The 24,670-nt window shown below is 51.0% G+C and overlaps 1 protein-coding gene and 1 pseudogene across 2 annotated transcripts in view; one reads left to right on the top strand and one right to left on the bottom strand.

Annotated features, from left to right (window-relative positions):
* Window positions 1-24,670, bottom strand: part of CSMD1 (CUB and Sushi multiple domains 1) — a 1,035,440-nt gene that overhangs the window by 473,248 nt on the left and 537,522 nt on the right. For both annotated transcript variants that reach the window (XM_036228983.1, XM_036228984.1), the window contains exon 4: window positions 10,544-10,738. In XM_036228983.1, coding sequence (XP_036084876.1) covers window positions 10,544-10,738 — 195 coding nt within the window. The remainder of the gene's footprint in view (window positions 1-10,543; window positions 10,739-24,670) is intronic.
* LOC118609731 lies at window positions 23,652-23,770 on the top strand (annotated as a pseudogene).

The following is a 24,670-nucleotide window of genomic DNA, read 5'->3' on the forward strand; positions in this document are numbered from 1 at the left end:
GGAAAGGGTTTCTTTGGATTTCTTAACTCAGTTCTACGAAAAGACTCACAAAAACATCTATCAATAACCTCGCATTATGCGCTGAATTGGCATCATAGGAAAGAGTGAAATTGTGCCTTTTCTAGAGTCTGGAATATGCAGCGGCCGTACTCCTGATGTCCCTAGGCGGCTTAACAATATTTCCAAAGATTATGGAAGGCAGAGATAAGCCAGCAAGGTTCTAAGACTTAAACGTATTGACGATCTTTTCCTCATTGGCACATGGCTTTGAAAAACCAGTGTGTGGAAAAGAAGTAGTCACCATAATCCTTATTCCTTACAGCGTTTGGAACGTGAATTTGGTTTTGAATTTCACGCAAGCTCATAACAGGGACACACTGATTCGTGAAAAGTGTCCAAGTAGGAAATAGTAGCATAAAATCTTAAAATGTAATCTCTTAGAAGAATGGCAAGTAAAAAGTCAATAAAGATGAAATGTACGTAAGATGCAAATTAGCACTGTAATATATACTAGTTTAAAAAGAAATAGATTTTGAAAGGAAGGCAGAAGGGAAAGAAGATATTATATCCATAGACATATCTTAAAACATGTTATTTTACAAATATATATCTATATATACAGTTTACCATGTACGTAAGATTTTTTAATATACGATGCTAGCTTTATATCCAAGCGTATATTATAAAACGCGCCTGATAAAAGTAAATAGAAGAAAATTGAACTTTACTAAAGCAACTGCGAGCATCTCAACGAAGCCGGCAGGTAAGCTGCCATTTTTCTATTTCCTTATTGTGCTAAAACCCTGAGTTACCACAGGCCACCTGTACAGTGTGATGAGTGAGACTCCGTTGTACACAGCTCGATACATGTTTGTTGATTTTCTATTGTCATTTTTAAGGCTAGTACAGCAGGAGGAATATTAGTGATAGTTCAGAGTTCAAAGAAAAAAATCTCTCAATCTAAAGGTTCCAAGAAACAGATAGAGACATAGTATCTGTCTGTCCCTGTCCTGGTTTTTAATTACATCGCCGATTTCCAATGGGAAAACATGAACATCTGCGACACCCAACACCAGGGTGTCCCATTTTCAGTCATGTGCTCAGGGAGTGTCTGTGAATGAAGACCCTGCTCTTTCTAGAAGATTCCTATGACTCGCTACAATAGAGACCTCCTATAAAACAGAGCTACCAGGAGAATGTAATTTCTTTTTAAAAACGATCACTAACGGACGCCACCAAGATCGCGGCTTCTCTCCCTGACTCCATCGACTTTGGGGAGCACTTGGTCCTCTGTCCAGGGACTGTCCTGTCCTGGCACGTGGAGCAGCATCCTCGCCTCTGCCCACTAATTGTCAAACACCTGCACCACCCCCCTCAGCTATGATGACTAAACACATCCCCAGACATTGCCGAATCTCCTTTGGGGTCAAAGGAGAACCACTGACTACTTAGATGAATTCAGTGCTTTCCTCAGTTCTTTTGAGTGGTTTCGAAAGAGCCTTTTAAACAGGATGAATTAAAACCATATTAAAACGCTATGGAGTATTCTTCCTTTGAGTCAAGATTAATAATTTATTACTATATATTTGGATTATTTAAATGTATTAAAACATAGGAAGGACATGCATGGCATTTTCCCTTAAATAATCTGTATTATTTAAAATAATTTAATTAAAAGATTTTGAGTTGCTGCAATAGTGTGAAAATGAGTCTCATTTTTGATACGCACTGCACATTTTTTTCAAGAATAAGTCTAAATAAAGAAAGTTAATTAGGAAACAGCTATTACATTTTTTTAAACAAAAATATTTTGTCTCTTTAGAAAAACCTGAAATCGGTATAGGTGTAATAGATTTATTATGGTTGTTTTCATATAACGTATCTCAAACCCTAAGATTTGTATTTTGATGGGAAATATGTGTGTGATATTAGTAACTCTTTTATAAGACAAATTATACTTTCAAATCCGTAAGTTTATAATTTCTGAGATGTGTTTTCACAAGGTCGGCTTTGCTCACATAGAAAAGAATAACAATGCAAAAGCATAAAACAATAATATGTTATCACGACACACTTTATTCTAATTATTCATAAATAAAATAATCAAAGTGCTGTGCTGGGAAAATCACATATAGGCATTTCAAAGCCAGAGATCATTAGCCAGATTTAGGAAAATTCAGGCCACAGGCCTTTGGCAATCTCCTCGATATTGTTCGCGCGCGCGCGCACACACACACGCACCCACACACACACACACACACACAAGCATACAGCACATAAAAGCACTTAAAACTAACCATCATCGGCCTTTCCTCTTTTCTCCATAAAAATCTCCAAATTGACTCTTTGCAAGTTTAACTTAAATCTTAAAATTTTCTGTTCCACACTGTTAAACTCCTCACATTAAAATCCAAGCTCACGGTCAGGTGAGCGGTGTGCGCGGGGACCCTCCGCCCGCCAGTGCGCATGCCCGCCCCGCCTGCTGCAGGCCCCCCCAGCTCCCCGCACCTGCCCCCAACCCCGCTCCCGCTTCCTCACGCTGCGCAGGCCCTGGGGCCCCCCGGCCCAGGCCCGGCTCACTCCCGCCCCGGGGCCTGGGCGCGCACCACGCTGCTGGGGGGCTCTTCCTGAGCCCCCTTCCCGGGCCCACCTTCCTCCCCCACCCCCCGCCATCCACGGACCAGCACCCCGTGCCCGCGTCCGGCTGCGCTTTGCTCCCAGGCCCTTGACACCGCGCTGAGTCCCGGGCGGTCGGTGTGGAGAGCGCGTGTTCACGCGGTGCCCCCCCCCCAACGTTCCGACGGGGGGGGGGCCCTGGAACTCAGCCTCCCTGCTGTTTCTCCTTTCCCAGTGAGGGGAGGGCGTCACCCCCACATTTCCCGGGGCTTAGAGCACTCTCGACGAATCTCTATTCGGCTATTGTTAGTATGGGGGGTGAGACTGTAAAAATAAATTTCTGGGGTTATTCGCGGCATCAAACAATACCATTTCTAAGTGTGGAAGCCAGAGAGTAAGTTAATCCTGTAAGAGAAGTGTGTGGCTGCTGAAATACGACGTTTTAGAAAAGGAGTGTCTGTGACAAGTGTGGCAAGACGCAGCAGAGCCGGCTTACAGGCTCGCGCTCATCGCCGAGGTCTGGTCATGGGCGGCGATGCACAGAAGGTTTGGGTGCCGTGTTTCTTTTGCTTTGTTTGGACCAAGCTGAAAAGCCATAAGTCTAAGCATTTTCTTTTTTTAATTTTTTAAAATTTTATTAAACGTATCGGGGCGACATTGGTTAACATGATGGTGAAAGTTTCAAGCGCACGGTGGATTAATGGGTCACATGTATGCTGGGTGGGGTGTGGCCACCCAGAGCCACCCAGAGTCAGATTTCCTTCCGTTGGCGGTAAGGGAGTTGTGTTTTTTTGTTTTTTTTGTTTTTTTTGTTTGTTTGTTTGTTTTGACACATGCAGAGCGGCAGGGACATTTCAGGAAGAGACAAAGTCAAGGCCAGCGGAGAGAGCAAAACACCAGGGCGGGGTTACGAGGGGGTCACGAGGGGGTCACGAGGGGGCTCCCGGCACCGGAAGGACGAGTTCAGGCTCCACAGCTAACCATCTGCGGTAGACCCAGTCACATGTAGAAGGTAAATGGTGTTAAAACGAATTAGGAACCGTTAGAATAGACTAATTCTGCCCAACATGTTAATTTAATGTAGGCCCCTTTTAATCCACTGATGTTAATAAACAATTAAACTGTATCTACAACTTACTTTAATATTAATTTTGTCGTATGAGAGGAATCTTTTTATTCGGAAGCTGGGAGTGGGGGGGCGTGTCTAGTTAAGTCCGGTCTATCCAGAGCCCCGCCCTCTCCCCCGCTTCCTCTTTCACTCTGATGTAGAAAGAAAACAAAGTTAGGCCCAAAACCACCAAACCACCAGGTAAATACTTGACTGCAAAAGTTAGCACATGGCAAAGATCTGCTGATGAGATGATGAGCATCGATAGTGACTCCCTTCATTCAGTATTTTTAAAACTGCCCTCCTTGGGACTTTCCTTTGAAGGGTTTAGTTGCAAGTAGCCACCTGTCAAGTGGGTGGCTTTGGCTCCCGGGCCAACTTTTCATTTTTAATTATTTCAATCAGTTCCCTATGTCGAGTTTTCACAAAATCTTGCATTTGAAAAAAAGAAAAAAGATGCTACAGCTGAAGAAAGTTTAAATGCTGTCAATTTAATCCAAGAGGAAGATAAGAGATTTAATACAAGATGCGTTTGAATCCACTGGTTTCTCTATGTGGGGAAATAATTCTAAAATAAGCAGAAATCACAGCGCATCACTTCCCTTAAGGAATTTCGAAACTTTTAAAAAGTTTTATTCTAAATTCCAAAATTATTATATGCCTTGCCTGGGTATAAATGTTGCTAGGAACATACCTTAAGGGCATAATAAAAAATATAGAATAAAACATAATTTAGAGACACATTGTGCCATATTTATCACAAAGAAAAATTGAAGGCAACTGAATGTTTAATAACAAGTAGATCATTAAAGTGTGATGTATCGTATCCATGCAACGTGCATCAAGCACGTGCAACATTGACTCAGTAACTTCCTGAGGACATTACACTTATAACACGCCAGATACACGACTGAACATGCAGCATGGAAAAAATATCCAGGAAAGGAAAACACACACACACATGCACACGCGCGCAAGCACACATGCACACACACGCACACAAACACACATGCACACGTGTGTGCACACACACGCACACACAAACACACATGCACACGCGCACACACACATACACACATGCACATGTGCACGTGCGCACAAACACATGCACACACGCGCGCGCACACACGCGCACACACACTTATGATGCCAGCATCAAATGCTGGGAGAGGCTCTCTAGCGCGCTCTCCTGAGGCTGTGGAGAATGTTGGTGCCGCTGCAAACTCTGCGGTCTCTAACCGCCCGGGCTCGAATGCGAGTGCTCCCGCTTCTGCGTCACGAGTCGCTCGCCTCTCCGCGCCTCGGTTTGGTGGTTCATGAGTGGAAGCGGCCAGGGTGGCGAGGCAGAGGGTGCCGGAGAGGGCGCGGACTCTCCAGAACGACACCGGCCCGTGCTCGCGACTCCTTCAAAGCGGCTGTTAGCGCTTTTTTCCGACTTGGCATACAGAGATCGCTCAACAATAGTTTCTTAAGTATTATTTTTGAACATATTATCATACACTTTAGAACTTTCAGTGCTTTGGATAAAACTGTCCTTCCCAAATCTATACTCTGCTTTTGCCGTGAGCGAAGTGGCTGTTCCCAGAGAGGGCAGGGTCACAAAGCGCTGGGGTCGGGCTTCTGCTCCTCACGGGGCTGGCACGTGACGGGCTCAGAGCCCGGCCACCCCTCCCACCTCCGTGGCTACTGCCCTTGCCAACTCACACACCTGCTCTGGGCTGACCCCCTCCAGAGACCCTCTGCACCCTCTTCCCCTGAACCGAGGTCACCGTGAGGGGCGCTGGGCTCCTAGGCCACCCCCACTGCCTCAAAGACCACATCTCACCTGTCCGACTCTGCCCCTCCCAAGCCCTGAAACCCACCTGTCCGTCAAGGCTGACGTCCTGCACCTCCGCCACCCCAAGCCAGGTCCCTGCCCCTCCTTCCGCTATGGGAACATGACGTCTTCCGAGGCCGCCGCATCATGAAGCTGCTGGTCCCCCGCGACTGCTCGTCGGGAGTTCTCCGTCCCATCCTCCGTAAGCTCTCAGCATTTCACAGTTCCCCATTTCTTCTTCCTTCAAATGTTTCACTGGACTTGTAAAGCTTTTTTCAAAATCTCGAGATCACAGCAAACCCACGAGAGGCGGCTGCGTGTGGCCTCCCCGTTTTCCACCAACAAGCTCGGGTAGGTGAGCACAGCACGCCATCAAAATGACAGCGTGACGCCCAGGCGCGGCGCGGACACGCGGCTCGGCCGCCGGTGTTTCAGACCCGTGGCCCCCGGCTCGTGCTGGCTGCTCCCTCTCGGCCCCCTTCGCGGTCGCCCCCCGCCTCCCGGCCTCGGTGCCGTGACCGCGAGTCCGTCCCGGGCCTTCGTGTCTCTGCCGATGTCATCCCGTCTGGATTCAAATACCATTCGCACGTGACGGTTCCCAGACTTGTACTTCGATCTCCCGTCGCTCTCCCGAATTTCGGCGTCTTGTGTCCAGTCGCCTCTGCGGCAGAACCACACGTGTCCAAACAGCCTCCCGGCCTCACCGGCCCCGAGTCCAACCCTCCGCCTTTTCCCTTCCACACGCGAGTCGCCGGGCGTCTCCGTTGCAGCGGAGGCCGGTTCCATTCTTCCGGCAGCTGCGAGAAAAAGCCACGGCGTCCTCCGCGGTGCTCCCGTTTCTCTCGTCTCCGCGGCCACCACGTCGTAAGATCCGGGCGGCCCTTTCTTTCATCTGTGTTCTGGATCCCTTCGCCTCTCGCCACCGTCAGGGCCGCCGTGACCTCTCCACGTGACGTCACCTGCCCCCTCGACCATCGTGAGGGCTTCCTGACCGGCGTTCCTGCTCTGTCCTGCCTGCCCTGCGGTCCGTCCTCCAAAGAGCGGCCGGCGGAATCCTCTCCGATTCTGAGAGGCGAGGCCACTTCTCCAGCGTCTCCTCAGGTTGCTCAGGACAGAAGCCAACGCCCCCGTCCCGCCCACGGGGCCCCTGACTGTCCGTTGCCACCCAACCCCTCTGACCTCCCCACCCACACCCCACGCCCCTGCCCACGGCGCTCCGGCCAGCCTCGTGGCCACACACGCTTCACTCGGGACCGAGGCCCTGCTTGTTTCTGCGACCGGCACCATCGTCCCGATAAGTCTCACGTGGCTCACCTCGGACCTCCGTGAGGGGTGCGCGTAACCCCGCCTTTGCCAGAGGCAGGATTCTCAGGACACGGGACTTCGCTGCTAAAAGCAGGACCGTCCTGGGACCCAAGAAGCTGGCCGGCACGGCCCCTAGTCAGATACGATGACCTTGAGGACGGCGTCTCGGGGCTCTCAGCATCGGCGGAAGCCGCGCATTTCCGCTTTTGCTCACCTGCGCGCTTCTTTGCGTTGTCTGTCTCCGCCCATCAAAACGTTAATTCCGTGGCGGGCGGGGCCTTGTCCGCCGCCGCTATTCCGGGCATTTGCGTTTGGGTATCAGGAACTCACACAAGCGGATCACAGCTCGTGGGCCCCGTGCGGCCCCGCGTCTGGCTTCGCAAACAGCTTTGCCGGGACACGGTCCTGCTTATCCATCCAGGTCCAGGCAGCGCCCGCGGAGACTCGCTGCACGGCGACTGCGGCAGCCGAAGCCGACGCCACGGGGCCTGAAGACGTAACGTGCTCCCCGTCGGGCCCTCGGCAGCAAGCTCGCCTTCCCGACTGGACCGGACGCACGGCTCCCTGAAGAACCAGCCCCCCAACGCCGACGGCGCGGCGCGCGGGCCAGTTCGCGGGAAATCAGACGATCGCAGGAGGCTCAGGGCGCGACGTCCGCGCTGCGCAGCCCTCACGGATTCGCAGACGCGCGGCCATCGATCCCGAAGGTGGCCGAGGCGACTCTCAGCGTGGGGACCGGCCCGGCGAGTCTGCAGAGCGCAGGTGGCGCTCCCAGAACCCCGTCCTCGGAAACTCCGCAGAGGGGAGAACAACGCGCTGCGTGCGGAGACACTAGCCACGGCGTGGCGCGTGGACGTAATCGCCGGAAACGCTCGTTATGCTAATTACGGGGAGAGGGACACTATTAATTTGCGTGATTTTGAGGAGAATGAGAATAAAACTACCACTGAAATGAGGATGATATAATGCTCATCTCATGCGGGAGAAAATTAAGGTGATGTCCCCGTGACTTCGGCCTCTGAGAGCTTCGCGGGGCGGGGTCGGCCCCTTCGGCCCCTGGCCTCACTCCACTCCGGCTCTTCCACGATAATGATTAAAATAATAGCGACTACTGCCACTGAGAAGTTTGAGCATCTCGCTGCGTCTTTACCAGCCCTGAGACATTAAAAGTAGCACTAGTTCAACGTAACAAATTCCGGACCCGAGGCTTTGCGAGAAAGTAGCGTGTCCGAGATATGCCGGGTAGTAAGTGGCAATGCCGGGTGCTGAACGACGGGCCCTTGCGGCACCCTGGCCGCCCCCCGACCCCAGCCTGTCTCAGCGAGTGGCAATTTCTCGGCACATGTTCATGTTGACACTGGACATGCTCGGCTGGGCAACCCAACATGGTGCTCGCGCGCAATAAAATCGTGGACAAATGGAGGCTCTTATGATTAGGCTTTCGATTCGTTACAAGGCTGTGTTAAAGAGATACTGTTGTTTCCAAGCGCTTAGCAGGAAGTCCGCGGCGCAGCGAGGGTGCCGGGGGGCGGGCCAGACTGGCTGCACTGTCGGCACATAGTCTCAGCGGCTTGTCCCCCGGTTTCGGTAAGATTCACGTTGCAGTTGTTTACGGCGCAGTAGGCAGGGAAAGTGCTTGAAACTACATGGTCTGAAGCCGTTCGAACTGAATTCAGAGCCACGTTCCTTATCTGCAGATTGTCCCATCCAGTTCCACTTTGCGAGGTTTGACGCCGACACGACAGATCATTTGAGATTCGTTCCGCAGTGTTCCTTCTGCGGCGTAGCCGATAAAACCGATAAAACACAGCTGCGCTTTCAACGCCGCGGGATTCATCGGCACCCGGGAAAGGCGCGGCCCCCCCTCCCTCAGCCGCAGAAAGTCTACAAGTAAAAAAAAAAAAAAAGCCCTGAGCGGCAGTTCGCAGAGCCTTGGCAAGTGCCATTGTCATTTCCAGTCACATGATGCGAGGCTTAGCGATTAAAGACATTTGCAGCTTTGGGCGCGTTCAATGAAACGTGCATACATGATCTGGCATGTTTCGGGGCCGGCACTGGCGAGATGTTACTGATTCTTTATCGCGTGGCTTCTTCGTTTCTTTGCTCGCTAACTGCCATCCGTTCAGAAAATACCACTGTCTCGAACGGATCGAATGCGTCAACTCCTTTTAAAAAGCCCGAACAGCTTCCGCGTCCTATGCTCTTTGAGACCTTCCCTGCACGGTGCCCACGTGTTTTGACTCTTCTAGGTGAACATTTACGTTAAGCGCGCGTGTTTGGACAGGAACAGGGTCGGAGCCGCGTCGCGTGAGCTGCCTCCGTTACCAGGAACGGTTACCCGCTGTCATTTTTCAACGGTTCGCAGATCACGCTTCTCAACAACGCGCAGACGCAGAGGAACGACACTTCGGGGGAGATGAGTAATGCTCAGCGGCGACAGCCTTCACCCCGGGGCGGCCCCTGGGAGGCAGGCGGGGTGACGCCGGGCACCTGAGCCCTCCCCGCTGCCGGACGGGCTCCCGAGCAAGTCCCGCCTCCCCGCCAGCCGTGCAACGCGCCGGCCATAAAACACCTGCTTGTGAAGACGAAAGGTGAACTAGGAACGCCTGGCCCGAGCCGTGCGGTCAGAAATGCAGTGAACAGCCTCAACATCCTTCCCTACCACCGTTCACGTCAGGGAGACCGCGTGGGACCACAGCGTTGAACAGACAAAATGAAGAAAATAGGCAAGTACTCACCATACAGCATAGAGACTGCAGTAAAAACATACTGATAAAAGTAATACACTCTCATGAGGTGACTGACTTACAGTTAAGGCTGTGGATTTATCTGCCTGGTTACTAGCATGGAATGAAGTCAGGCATGCGTTTGTGGTTTGTGTCACCGTAAACTACCTCTGGAACCTTTTAAACACTGAGATTTAGTTTTATTATCTGTAAACGAGCATCAGTAATTATTACTTTGGTGGGTTCTTGTGAGAATTAAATGATACAATTTAAGTCAGGTATTTAGTACATTTTCCTCCATTATATTAAGACCTTAATCAACCTTAGTAATACTTTTATTTTTGAAACCATAAGATGAGTTTTTCTTAGCATAGTCAAAAACTAAGAATCAAAGCATGTCCTTTCTTAATGTTGTTGGATCAGTAAAATAATATTACAGAAAAGGCTAAAAATCACAGAGTTTTAAGAAAAGTCATCCCAGCCTCAGGCCTAATCACGATGATGAGAACTTAGCATAGCCCACTCCTTTACGATCGCCTCAGTTCAAAAGCCTCAGTCTCGAAAGAGTCCTCAAAACATAACATTTAATTACCCAGGGGCATTTCTCATTTTTAATGAGAAAAAGATAAAAAAAGGAACCTTCAAATCAAGATGGATGTAAAGGTGAGTAGTAAATTTTAGAACGTTGCAGAGAGGGGCGATCGCACTATGCAGAAGTCCACAGAATTTGAGAGAGAGAATGAAGACGATTTGGATACATAAGGAGCACGTGTAAACTTGTTACTGATCCTACAGGGTCCAGCCATGGTTTCTTAGGTGACATAAAATATTACTTTGGGGAGCAGCAGGAGTCAACACGGGCAGACCCCGCAGTGTGTGTCCTCTGCTCGCCAGGTGGACACCTGCAGTTCAAGCCCCGCTGCCATCCACCTTGCCCAGGTGTCAGCTCACAGCTCAGCGAGCGGGACCCACCTCTGCAGAACGGGGCGGGGAAGTCCCAGGAGGCTCCGTTCCCAGGGCTGACGATGCAGGTCAGGGTCGCGTGGCCTTCCAGGACGTAGCCAGGCAGACAGCTGTACCGGATTTTGTCTCCGATGTTGAATCGCGTTCCGTGGAGCACACCCTTCAGGATTTCCCCCGGGTTTCCGCACGTGTGGCTGGGTAAGACTGTAGGAGAAAGAAAAGAGACGAAAGTTAAAGAAAGATTTTCTGTTGAGATCAAAGTATGTCACAAAACGGGTCCTGCTTTTGAACTATCAAAATTAGCAAAATATTTTAATTTTGTCTCAAAATTAAGCAACATTAAATATTTTAATTTTGCCTCAAAATTGCTGTTTTATACCTGCAATTTAGTGCAAAATATTATTTTAAAAATAGAAATGTATGCATTGTGTTAAGAGGGGACAATACAGTTCTGATCAGAGCCAGAGTCCCAAATGGGGTCTAGATTATTTTTCTAATTACGGTCCCGCGGAGGTGGCGACCAGATGATACAGCCGGCTACAGATGACCTGGAGAAGCGACCTCGGAAACATGGCCGAATGAACGCGCGTGCCATGTTTATCCTTATTCCCCTGGGACCGGCCCCGCCCGCTACGCATCCCCAATCAATGTTTAACGGATAAACAACTGAAAGAAAAACTTAAAGACCTTGTTCATGACTCTATCAGACTTTACGAAAACTGTAGCATTATCTTATTCCAAGCCACCTGCGAGTCTCTGTGCATTTATGGCCTGATTCGCAACAAAGTATTAACTGTCATGTCTGCCAGGCGCGCACTGCATTCACTTGCATTTCGGGGAAACGGCCTCCGCTCCGTTTTCTGCGCCTTCCCACTGTTTACACGGATACAATTCTCTGCCTGATTCAGCTGTCTTGAAACCTGATCCAGACTGTGCCATTTCACACCCGTGAGACATAATTCGGAACTTAACTGAGGCACCATTCAGTTGAACGGTTAAAGCTGATGATTGTTCGTTACTGTCTCTGTATTTCTACATGTCATCGGTAAACCAGCTGTTACGTAGCATTCGAATGAATTAGGGCCCTACTGTTTAAAAAAGGCACAATTTCCAAAAAAAAATATTCCTAATGAACAAACTTAAATTATTTTATGTGTATACCCATTTTTATTCCCATGAGTGTGGGGTATGTGTGTATAATAAAGTACAATTTTTCTGTTTTCTTTCTTTCCTGGTAAGTCAGAGGAGATCTCAGTGATATCTAAGATTATTTTATTATGACATTTGCTATGTACAACCTAACCTATATTGAAACACTTAGAAAACAAATACTACTACTTAGATATTTAATATAATTGGTAGGTTTATGAAATCACCATATAGTCAAAATATATTCAGTTCTAGTTTTCACGAAATAATTTCTGAATAAAATCTACAGAAACCTGTTTGATGACACAATAGAAAGCAGTTCAGTCTACGACCATCGTTGCTTCTTTTATGAAAAGGGAAATCTTTGTTCCATTCTACAATAACTATTTTGAAGACCGTAAGTCTTCTTTTAAAATGTTTCAATAAACATTTTTAAGTGTTTAGGCATGTGACTGCCTATGATTTTCCTAAGGTAGAAATGCTTTATTCTGTCTCGGGGAGCGTGTGAGTCTAGGACTCAGTGTGAGCTGGGGTCTTTCACCCGCAATGCAGAATGCAAGGCAGCTGCTTCCTGCCCCGAACGGGGAGGGTCAGGACGGGGTGCAGGACGTGGACGCCAGTGCCTTTGTTACATTTAGATGTAACAAATCCTCCCCTTTTTTAAAGGGTCGTCATTATTTTCATTAGCTCTTAGTGATTCTTTGTGTTATAAGATACACATCGCTGGAGAATGTGCCCAGATAATTTTTTCCCAAAGATGAGAGTTATCAGTGCCCATCTAGCGAGCATCTTAAAACTTGCTGCCGACATCGGCCCAAGCGGCCGCGTTCGCAGCTCTGTGAATGACCAATGTAGCCCGCACGCCTTTCTACCCATTTCTCTATTGAAAATAGGAAGAAATCACTTTTAAAAATCATCTGTAGCAAAGGCTGATGTTAGAAAGAGCCTCATGAGAAACATGATGCATCATGAAGGGGACCCCACGGCTGGCCCTGTGTGGGCGGCTTCACCTCGAGCCACGCACGGCCTGTTCAATGCCCATGGACGAAAGTGAAGGGTAAACCCCACGGAAAACTCGGCTGGGAAACGTCATCGCCAGGAAGCGAGGAATTGGACGCACTTCCAAAATTTCGAGGGGGACAAAATCATTCCTGCACATCAGGGTGTCCCTCAGGTAGGCCTCTTGGGGAGAAAACGTCCACATCTTAAAGCTCTGACGGTCTCGACTGTGATACTGGGAAACACAGATGCCTGCTGCAACTCAGAAAACATAATTTCTGCCATTCCGTGTCATCAAGCCAGAAAATCTGTCTTTAATAGGAGATCATATGGGTGTTAAAATGAGTGGCCGTGAAGAAAAAAGTCTCAGTGAAGGGAGGCGCACCTGTACCTATAACTTGCGTAGTATCTCAAGCCGCCGCGGACGACGCAGAGAACCCGTTTTCTGGAGCGTGGCTGGCTGCTGTCTGTACCAGTGACGGTCACAGAGCCGTCCCAGCCCCTCCCCCCCCGAGCCTGGACTTCACACCCGCGGCCCCCTCGGCCTCGCCGCCTTCTGTAGACCTGGCCTCGTGGACCAGTGTGACAGGCTGCTTTGAGGTCCCCATCCACACATCTTGCCTTCACCTTAACATTTTGACAATTCTATTAGAACGTGAAAAACACTTTTTAGCAACACTTACTCTTTGCACAACCTTATTTTTAACTGTTACGGGACCAGACAGGAAAGAGCGGGGTTTAAGTCTCTTATTTGTCCTTTTTAGCGCCATCTACTTCCTGAAAGCGTGTTCCCGTCAGTACCAGCCCCCACGGCACGCTGTGAGGACGGCAGGAGATGACCCGGACCCCAGCCGCCCATGCGGGCGGCTCTGTCGCCCGGCCCACTGCGCCCACCGCTTTGGCTGGGCCGTAAACCGCCCCGTGGGATGACAGCTCCATCTCTGCCTACGCAGCATCTAGAATAACGTCCAGCCCTCGGGAGGGACTTGCTAAACGTATATTTGCTCAATTAAATGATAAATATGAAAATTAATGTAAAATTTATCATGCATTCTTCTAGATGTAAGTAAGATTTATGTAATTTTTAGCTTGGTGGGAACGGGGGTGGGGAAAGATTTTCAAAGACCAATGGGACAGAATAACATTTTAGAAACAATAAATCAGTAACAGATTATAATTTGAAGTCACTTTTCCCTCACGTAGGGCTAAAATTATAACTAGGCCTCAGAGACTTAAAATTAATTAAAGAATTTTAAAAGTAAAATAAATTAGGAAATGGGGAAAGTAATTAAAAACTAAAAAAATTCACTGGTTGGTGGCAGAGAGGCAAAGTTGTGACTTCAAGAAGGAAGATTTTCATTGACACTCAATTTTAGGAAAAAACATTAAAATTTTAATGTGAACAATGTCAACAAGTAAATAGAAATAATTGAGGATGAATTAAAATATTTATTTCCAGTTATAAGCAACGAAAATGCAAAAAGGCACATGACATTATAAAAGTGTTGGCAATTTCATTTTAAAAATTATCAAAATGCCCTAAAATGTGAAACATAGATGAAAATGATTACAGGTCTATGTAAAGATTTAAGTCTCGGAATTAAACATGGCCAGCATATGAGGATCCGGTGTCTGGAAGGAACTAGTTTAAAACGAACAAATTCAACCCAGTTGTTACTCCTGCCGAATTCATTCTAACTGACCTCGAACCCGTCTCCCCGGGGACATGGGTGTCGCTCTGCGTCCCCACAGTGACGCGCGCACAGCAAACGCTGACCGCGCTGACTCACCCCCTACTCCTCATTCCCTTCCGTCCCTTCCTCGGAGTCAGCCGCCTCTTTCCCACGGAAGCTTCCGGAAAGGAACTCTTTCCTGGGGCTCTGGGCCAGGGCCGGCATTTGGTAATGTGGCGGGGTTTCTGGAAAGCCCCCCGCCCCCGGCACAGTGGCCCCCCTCGGGCCGGCTTCCATCTCGGCGGACGCGGCCGCGCCTGTCGCATGGGCCTTGGACCACCGTTGTCGTCCTCGTCACGGTCCCCGACGCTCCGTCCACGCCGTGACTCGACAGGTGCCTGGAGTCACAACTCAGGGACTTAATTACACTGTCGAGTCCAACCTGTACCCCAGCTACCCGCAAGGCGCAAGGGACGCGCGTCTCATCATCGAGCAAGAGCGGAACCCCGAGGCTGAAACAGCGCAGCGCCCACGGCCGGGACGGCGCGGGCATCCGTCGGGGGACGGCCACGCGGGCCACAGCGCGGAGCGATCAGCGACGTCCCCGCAGGCGCCTGCGCTGGGAAGCCGGGTCCCCCGGGTGCGCGTCAGGCTGTGCGTTTACATGTGGCCTTCGGCCGGCTCCCGGCAGCTTAAGGGGGCAGAACGTCGCACAACCGCGCCGCGCGCAGCGCCCGCCTGCAAACCCGGGGCCGAGGTGCCTGTCCGCGGGCGTTTGCCCCGCACGCCCTCCCGTGGCCTGTGGGAAAAATCAGGGAAATCTGATTACGTAATTTCCAGGACCACGGTGCAAATCAGATTTTCGAATGTCGAAGCCCCACATCGATTCTCGGCGCTGACGCTGACTCGCGGCAGAGACGGGAGGATGCTGAGGCAGCAGTCACGTGACAAAAAGCACCGCGCGATTCTCGGGAGGCGGCGACCATCCAGCACCTCCCACGCCCTGCGCCCCGGTCCCGGGGAGGAGGAAGGGCGGAGGAAGTCCGCAGAAACGCCCGAGCTCGAAAAGCAGCGGGAGCTGGACGAGAACTCCAAGGCCAAGTGAGTTCTAAGCACGTTTCCAGACGCGGAGCATCAAGGTTTCGCAGAGCGAGAAAGGAAGGTGGGGAGCAGGTGTTAGCACAAGCCGGCAGCGCGGCGGGCTCACGCGGCCGCGGCTGGGAGCAGACAGACCGCGCGCCTACTCCGGGCGCGGGTGCCGGACCGCGGCACGGATCACTGGCATCTCAGTCTCTGTGTGTGTCTTCAAAAAGGGACGGGAAAATCCACAGATGGGCTTAATGTGCATCATGAATGAGATGATGCGGACTAAACCGTCGGCAGGTAACTCAGAACAGAGTAAATGCTCAAAGCGCTTACACTGGCAATTCTTATTGATTCTCCCAGTTCTAAAACAGGCAAACATAAGGCGGATAATACGAGTTTAAAAGTATCCCAGGATCCTAACATACACCGATTTCACAAACAATAAAACAGACAAAGGTCTGTGAGCGTCAACATTACCGTTGAACCGGGGACACAGTTGTTAAAATGGGAAGCAAAGGGAGAAGGCGCCGCGGGCCTTTTGTTCAGCCGCCTTAATTCTACTTCATTATTCCTGCTCTGTAGTAACAGCCACCAGCAACACACATCGTACTGCGAACTAGGCGTTGTCTCAAGGGGTCTGCGCATATCAACAGCAAGGAGAGCCGAAGACTCTCATCATTCCTCGAAAGAGGAAGAAAGGACGGCGCAGAGGTTAAGGGGTGTCCCTGTGGCCACAGGGCTGGCGGGTTCCTGGGGGCAGGATCCGCACTTCGTACATCTAAAATCTCTTCTCTTCAGCACAACAACAAACTTTCTCACGAAAATATCAACGTCAAAAGGAATGATAATAAAATGCCGCCAAATGTGTAGTGCTCTCAGGAAGCTTTGCTTGCCGTAACAGGGGTGGAAAGACGGGAGCACCATGATATTTCTCCACGTAAATGTGTGTGTGTGTGGGGGGGGAATTTCACATGGCTTTATAAAATAAAATGCTTCAGGCTTTCCAGGAAAATCCGCAGCACGGGCGAAAGGCGTCAACGGGGGGCATGTGACAAAGTTGACTCCAGACAAAGTCGGCATGTGGATTTGAAACCTGTAGAGGGTCTTTTCAAACGATTCAAACGGCACTTGGAAGCAGCGTGAGCTCAGAAGAAGTGAGAACAGGGAAGTTGGGAAGTGGCCGGAGGAGTATAAAATGAGGGGACTCGAGAACCGTGTTTAAATCCTCCGGAATCTCTAAAAATTAATGGGAGCAGAGAGATGACCATCAGATAAAATGGAAAGGTGGCCCGAGAGCTAAGCAAAGGCCACGCAGAGCTCGGGAGGCGAGCCGGGGAAGGGCGGGGGACCCCGGGGCTGAGAGCGGAGCACAGGTCCCCGCCGCGCGGACAGAGCCCGGGCAAGCAGCAGCGCGGGGGGACGTTCCCGGCGGTCGCAGAGGCATCGGAAGGAGGCCCACACGCCGCGTGCGACGTCGCGGGAGTCCAGACAGACCGCAGCCCGCGGCGGACGCGCTCGCTGCCGCTTACGATGCGTGAGTCGGAACCTCCTGACTGCACACGGGGGCTTGCAGCGGACCGCACGGGCCGCGGTGCTGCGTAACGATAGGACGCAAGGATTTCCGAGACCTCCAGAGGTCGTGGGGGCCGCGTGTCTGCCTATGAGCCCGCCGGGGCAGCTGGGGACGACGGGGCGACGGGGGCCTCCGCCCCGGGCCAGACTCGGCTCCGCGTGCTCCCCGAGCCCGGCGTCTATCGCAGGGATCGCGCGGGGCACCCCGAGGTTGCGCGTCGCATGGAGACCCGCTTGGCGCCGGAAGCAACTCGAATTAAGCTGATTCCAGGAAACAGCTCTATGGCTTTCTCCATCGCGACCAGTTAGATGATTCGCATTTTAAAAATAATTAAAACCCGTTACAATCCTCCCTCTTCAGCCAAGTTGCAGTATCGGGGGTTGAATTTACCTCTGTATGTTTATAAAAAAAAAAAAAAAAAAAACAGTCAAATTTACGAAACGATAGCCTTCAAAACCCCGGACGTGGCGCAGTGCTGGAGGCTGATCCCAGGGACAGGACCCGAAAGGGGGTCCCTCAAACTCCTGCAGCCACTTCTCCGTGTGCTGAGCTCTGAGGCTGCACCCCGGGCAGGGGCTCCTCGGAGGGGACTCGCGGTCACATCTCTGCAGCCAGTGGCCTTCGGAGGGAGGACGCGGGTGGGATTCTGGCCAGCTCGCTGCCCCGTATTGACCACTGCTGGCCACATCCCTAGAGGTGTAGCTCGGGGGAGGTCTCCTCTCCCCCTCTAGCTGTGTCCTGTGTCCTTAGGAGGTGACGGCGTCTCATAGTTTGGGGTGCAGGGAGGCTTTACCTGGCAGGGCTGCTGGGCCCCCGGGGACAGAGGGGGACGGGGACAGGGAGCCGTCGTGACGGGCGCCACGGCCGTGCCCAGGGCCTTGGGCATTGGGCTGGTTTCAGCGTCGTCCCCATGAGACAGGCCAGGGACTCGCCAGGTGAGGCATAACTGTGTCATCGTTACGTGCCAGGTTAAATGACATGAAAAGCTGTTACAGATAAGCTTCGTGTTTGGGGAATTTGGGGGGATAGTGGAGAGGCAGCAGGCGCTGTCGGGGTGCGGTCTTGGGGACATGATGCCCCTCGCTCCTGCCTGCCAGCCGGGACGTGGAGAGCGGCCGGGGCCAGAGCGTGGGGTGCCCAGCCTGGGGGAGCAGCGGGCGCGCTGACCGGCTCAGCAGCAAGCACGAGGTCAAGCCTCACTTTTCCAGTGACGCCAAATCACAGAGCCAGGCGGGCTCGCCGGGTGCAGCCGCTCATGTAGGCCGCGGCGGCGTCTTCCAAGGACGCGCTGGTCAAACCCTGCGGCCTCAGAGCCAGTTAGCGCAAGCAACGGCAGCAGGTGGAGGACGCCTGGCCTGCAGCCCCCTGAAGGGCTCCCGACGCCCGAGCCCAAACGCCTGAGGTGCCAGGTGAGGGGCCGGGAGCCCCGGGGCAGGCGACAGCCCCCGGGGGACGGGGCGGCAGGCACCACGCGCCCAGAGGGCACTCGCTTTACAATGAAGCCGACTCAGGAATATCCAGCTATTCCCAGCGACTTAGCAAAAGGGCAAAGTGCCTTCAGGAAGAGGATTAGAGCAGAAGTGATTTTCAAGAGCTAACCCAGTACTCAGAGCAGAAACCACAGATCCGAAGGCTACAATAGAGCAAGGCAACACGCACAGGCGGCCTGTAACACGCAAAGACGTGGTCGCGCCCCGGCCGGCACGGCGCAGACGTGGCGAGGGGCGGCTTCCCGGCCTCGTCCTCACCCACGTCCTCCTCCGGCTGCGGGTACTGCTTTATGGAGTTTTTTTAAAAAATCAGGATATTTATGCCTAGATTCATGTACACACACACACACACACACACACACGTGTGCGTGTATTATAAAGTGCATAGAAAAATATACATCTGAGTAATTCAAATCATGCATATTAGATTCTTTTACAGGAACGTGGCTATGTTTTAACATAATAGTTCTATAAATACATATATCATTCAGGTATCATGAAGATTAAACTTTAAAATCACTTCTAATTTCAAGGCATATTTGTACAGAAAATAACAGGATTTCAGTGATTTATAAAAGTCATGCGGAATTTTTTTTCTCTAATTAACGAGTTCTCGGCTGTCACTCAGCCTAACCTGCTTTCATTCTCTTCCGCGAGGCGGCCGGCACCTTCTAAAAATAGTCTCGAATTAAAGTTATGGCCACGAGTCGCTTCAGTTTACCAGGCTTTGGAATATTGCTAATTTGTGATTTTCATATTCATTTGAACCTAAAAGCTTTTTTCCATGATTGAGTTCACATTAAGAGCTCGAGCTTTATTAAAAGGAGAGTCTTTTAGAAAAGGTAAAAGCATGTTTCTTCCTCACGTACTGTCGTATACAGATAATTTGTGGGGCAACTTCCCGCGGTTCTAATTTCTGAAGACCTAGTGCTGATTCTAAATAATTCCGTCATGACAAGGATGTGGTGTGTGAAAAAAATCCTTATATGAGACGAAGGTTATTCCTAGTTCACTTAAAATTTATTTCTCTTTCTTCCTCTCTCTCTCTGGAGATGTAGATAGATAGATAGATAGATAGATAGATAGATAGATAGATAGATAGATAGATAGATTCTTTTAACTTAATTCTCAGCCTGGAGAGGAGGCAAACCAACAATTATCAGACTCTATTTTTGGGTCCCTTTCTGTGTTATGTCACTGAATTCTGGCAGGACGCTGCCGAGAAGGGAACGCAATAAGAACGTAGGATCTTAAGTCCCCGATGGAGGCCACTCTGCAACTTCGCCCTTGTGTCGCTCAGACCCCCGGCTCTTTGTCTCATTCCAGAAAGTTCTGAGACAGGCATTGCTTGGCTCTTTAGAGCTGACAAACACAGGGACGTGCTAGGATCCAAGGCAACACGGAACGAAACGTGCGTTCAACCGGGAAGCGACGGCGTTTAGAGACCGGGCGCGTGACGCTGGACCCCGCTGGGGGCCCGGCTCGCCCCAGGGCGGCCCGCGTCTGTGCCGTGGTCGCCCCCTGCACATGCGCCACCCCGCTTGGCAGCGGCCGCTTCCACCCCCGCTCCTCGTCCCGGTGTCTGGGCGTGCTGCCGGTTACGCTTGGCCTGGCACGAGGGGACGCGTCGCTGCGCAACCCGGACCCCGCGTGGACACCCCGGGGTGCTCCTGCTTAGCCCGGAAGAGCCGCAAAGCCCTCAGGGGGGCGCGGGGGCCGCAGTGCGGTGCGCCCCAGGAGCCCCGGGGGCCTGGCTGGTCTCAGCCGCCCGGGCCGCCTCTGCTCGGACGTGCCAAGTGCCACGAACTCTCGTGGGTGCGTCCGCGGATCCGGGAACGTCTGTTAAAATATGACCAGGAAAACTTCCCGTAGTGGGAAAGGCCGGAGTGTAAAAGTGATGAAATTAAAAAAACAAAAACTGAAAACCCGAAACTAACAAACAAAACCGTTATCGAAGGAGAAAGAAGCGACGAGCAAACAGAAGCGAACGGCAGGACCGCGGCGAGGTCGAGAGGTCGCGGGCCCCGGGCGCGCGGGGCGGCCGTCTGGTCGCTGAGGCCACCGGGGCCGTGGGGACAGCAGGGGCGCCACGCAGCCGGCCACCTGTCGCGTGCGGAGCTAGCCGACCCTGCCTAGCGCTCAGTGCAGGGTGCGCCCCGGCCCCGCCCCGCGCGCCCCGCCCCGCGCCCCCCCCCCGCGCGCCCCCGCGTGTCACCTGCAGGCGGCGCGGCTGTCGGAGGCCCGGCGGTGGCCCGAGCTCCGTGTCCAGCTCCCGCCCGCGTCCCCCGAGGAGACGAGGCGCGACTCTGCCGCCGTGAGGCTGAGGACGCGGAGCCAGGACCGCGGCCGGCGGGGGACGCGCAGCCAAACCCGGGGAAGCCGCCGAGGACGCGCCCGGCCTCCGTCTCCACGTCCGCTAAGCGTTGCGGGCAGCAGGGGACACGGAGAGCTCGCCACCAAGGGACAATCTGACAGCAGTCCCCCTCCCGCGGTCAGTGACGCGCTTCTCTGCTATCCGTATGAGAAGTGTTTTGCACACCGTCCCGTTATAGAAGAGCAAGTATAACGTGAGTCCCTTGTCCCTTGCAGTACGAGGGAGGTACAGGGCTTCCGGGTCACGACAGCTGTCAGGGGCTTATCTTACATGTGAACCAGTACGTACTAAGGCCCTATTTAAAAAAAAAAGAAAAAAAAAAAAGATCGATAACTTTTACTGATGGGTCAGGTACATTGTTAACTAGGGTAGAAATTAGTTACTGTAATTATGATAGGAATAATTTACATAAGGTAAAAAAGCACTTAATCAACATATGCCCATTGATTTTCTATTACTGGACATTCAGAAACTGTAAGAAGAGGCCCGACTGGTCCCTGTTCTCCCCAGAGGGCACGGCGGGCCCCCTGCCGCGCAGGAATCGGAGGCTCACACGAAGCGCCGAGTGTCCGCGTGAGCACGTCGCCGTGCAGGGCCACTCCTGGCCCCTCGGCAGGCACCCTCCCCTTCTGCTGGGTGCACAGAACCCTCCTCCCCCGGCCGCCATCCAATTTTAGCTAATGCTACAGCCTGGATATTTGTGTCCCCCAAATTTATATGCAGAGACACGAGCCTTCGAGGGGACGGCGTTAGCAGCCTTCAGGATGAGATCAGGCCGTGGGGGCGAGACCCCCCCACCATGGGATCAGCGCCCTCACCAAGGAGGCCCAGGGCCCCAGGCCTTCCTGCCCTGAGGACGCGGCGGAGGCTGGCGAGGCTGCGTTTACGTGACCGTGACGCGGAGGACGCGGGTCCGTTGGCGTCTGAGCGCTGGGGTTTCTCGCGGACAGAGAGACGTGAAGCTCTTCACTCAGAACTGCGTTTAACAGCACACAAAGGCTCGAGTGTCATTTGCGTGTACGTGTGTGCGTGTGAGCCTAGTTTACACACTTAGATGCATATACCACGTCCGGATGATGTGAGAACATCAAGAAAAGTTATTTCTAAGATATTCTGATTTCGTTTCATTCATTAGGCGATGACAGATGGGCGGCCCGCCTGCTTTAAAAACAGTTTGAAAAGTGAATTTCTCATGTACATTCAACTACTTAAGACTATAGTTTTCTTATCAGCAGCTGAATAAAACAAGTTTGGAAAACAGTATCACTTAACTCAGTAAATTACATGTTAAGCAACGGTCGTGATATCACCGTTCTCTAGAGAGACTACACTTTCTTTCCTGAAAAAGTGTCCTTAGGTTAAAAAATAATCATTCTTTAAAATTATTGCAAATTTTACAATCCTATTTATTAATTGATCCAATACATATTTTAAACTGACTACATCTTTCAAAATCAGAGCAGGTTGGTAAAGAGAAAAACATTGCTAAGTCCTATGAAGCACTTATATAAGCCACTTCATATAAGTAAAAGTCAAATTGGCTGACAGTTCTCGAAGTTTAATAATTTTCAATAATTTTAATAGATATAAAATGTTAGTGGAAAAATATTAAAACAGAAACAATTTAATATAGTTATAGGTGCCACTATAATAATAATTCTGGAATATTTAAAATCACTGTGTATTAATTGGAGATGAATGAGATGCTGCCATATAGAACTGACTAGCTCAAATATTTAATGTCTAAATAAAACTCTTTAGAAAAAAATGGTTAGCAATTGTTATTTATACCTCAAATGGCTAACACTGGAAAAAACAGTAGAGTGATTTAAAGGTGTTATATATAACCTATGCCAAGTTACAGGTAGTAAAATAGTAAATATTATAGTAAATATAGTAAAATATAAATGTAGCAAAACGTAGGTTATATAAATACTGTAAACAGAAGTTGAGTAAACTTATTGCTATTTAAGCTTTTACAGGAAACACGCAACTATGTTGCCCAATCTTCCTGAGTTTTCTCCTCCAGAAAGCATTGCTTTCCGGGATGGACAGGTTTTCTTCGTGGAAATGCATCTCAGCCGTGGGATCTGGTTGGACATTGGAAGACTGCGAATCACTTCTGCTTTTAATGGCAAGAGACGATGCTGAGGGTCTGGGGAGAACCAGCAAAGAGGACGCATCCGAGAAGGAGCGAGGCGTCTGCCCCAGGAGCCGGGAGGGAGGGAGGGGACCTGAGGAGCAGCATCTGGTCTCAGCACTGAGCTGGGGGTGCGGGGGAGGGGTGCGGGGGGGTCCCCCAGGGAAGAGGAGGCACTTTGCAAGAGCATCACGAAGGCTGTGGAGCCGGGGGTTAGCAGCGAGGGGATTTGGGGAATACCTACTCCTCCACGTGGGAATTCAAATGAAGCTTACTCACGCTCTCGTTATCCAATTCACCTGGGCCCACTCAGGAAGTGGGGCGTGGGGCCATGACAAGCTCAGAAAGTCACCGATCGCGAATCACCGAGTTAGGTGATGAGCAAGAAAGAAGTAGAAAGCTATCGCCTCCCTCACGTGCTTAGCGTTTGCAGTAACGGAACCGCGTGCGAGTCCCGCTGAGGTGCGCAGGAGGGAGACACGATGAGCTTCTCCTCAGCAAGGATGGCTTTGCCCAGGTCGCGCACCAAATCCACGTAACCAGCTCAGTTAAAAGCAAGTCCAGAGCTATTGAAACGCATTACAAAAAAATGGTGATTGTAGTATTCCATGGTACAAAAACAGTGAAGATTTTGTCTATGGCCATGCCACTCTGAACTAGCTCGATCCTGTCTGATCTCAGACGCTAAGCAGGGTCAGGCCTGGTTAGTACTTGGATGGGAGACCACCTAGGAAGATCAGGTGCTGTAGGTGTAAAAGAAATAAAAAATAAGGGACTGTAAGCTGACAAGGTCCTTAGAAATGGTGAGGTCAACCAAGGGTTGCCTCGCCTGAAAAAATTTTTAAAAATAGTGAAGATTTTAAAACACTGCTCTCTAGTTTAAGCTTCCAACTTTTTTTCTTTTTAAATTCTAAGATACTGACACTATTTGCATAAAGCATTCTAATGATGCAACCCATTCAAAACAGCTTGTGAAAAGCAACAGCCCCAAACACATGAACAGCTAGAGTGCAGTTAACATTTCAAAAGCAGTCGACTCTTTTAGGGAATAACTCCCCCCGGCCCTTAATAGCCGATTGAACTTTTACATTCCACTAGAATACGGCCAGGGTTCATCCAAGTCATGGATCGTTACTAAGAGTTTATGGCCCTCGACGGTTATAAATTTTTTGTTTAGCAAAATCGCTAGAGAATAACCGAATCAATATAACAGAAAATTTTGCTTTCACTTTGACCGACTGTGCGTTATCTGCACAGAGGTCACCGCAGTGCTACAAAGTGCAGCCACACTCGCTGGGTGTGACCCGAGAGCAGGCAACACCGCCCCCCACTGCCGGAAGCCGCGCTCCTGCTACAGGCTCGGGAGAGAGGCCGCGTGGACGGAGCCGGGCCACGCCGCCACGCAGTTCCTCTCGGCCACAGCGCTATGAACGGCCACGCGTCCACATGTGGAGGTGTAGAGGCCCCTTGTACCTGCCGTAGAAAGTGTAAATTAAAGCAGAGGCAGCCACACACCTCACTCCAAGTCTCACAGAAGGACACGAAGTCGAGGTCCTTGGTTTTTCGCATCCTGAGTTCAGGACGGCGACCTGTGTCCTCCTGAGTTTGTCTAGAGACATGGGCACGCCCTGCGAGTGTTTAATGAGCCACAC

Source organism: Rousettus aegyptiacus, unplaced genomic scaffold (assembly GCF_014176215.1).
Source record: "Rousettus aegyptiacus isolate mRouAeg1 unplaced genomic scaffold, mRouAeg1.p scaffold_m13_p_11, whole genome shotgun sequence".
Lineage (NCBI taxonomy): Eukaryota > Metazoa > Chordata > Mammalia > Chiroptera > Pteropodidae > Rousettus > Rousettus aegyptiacus.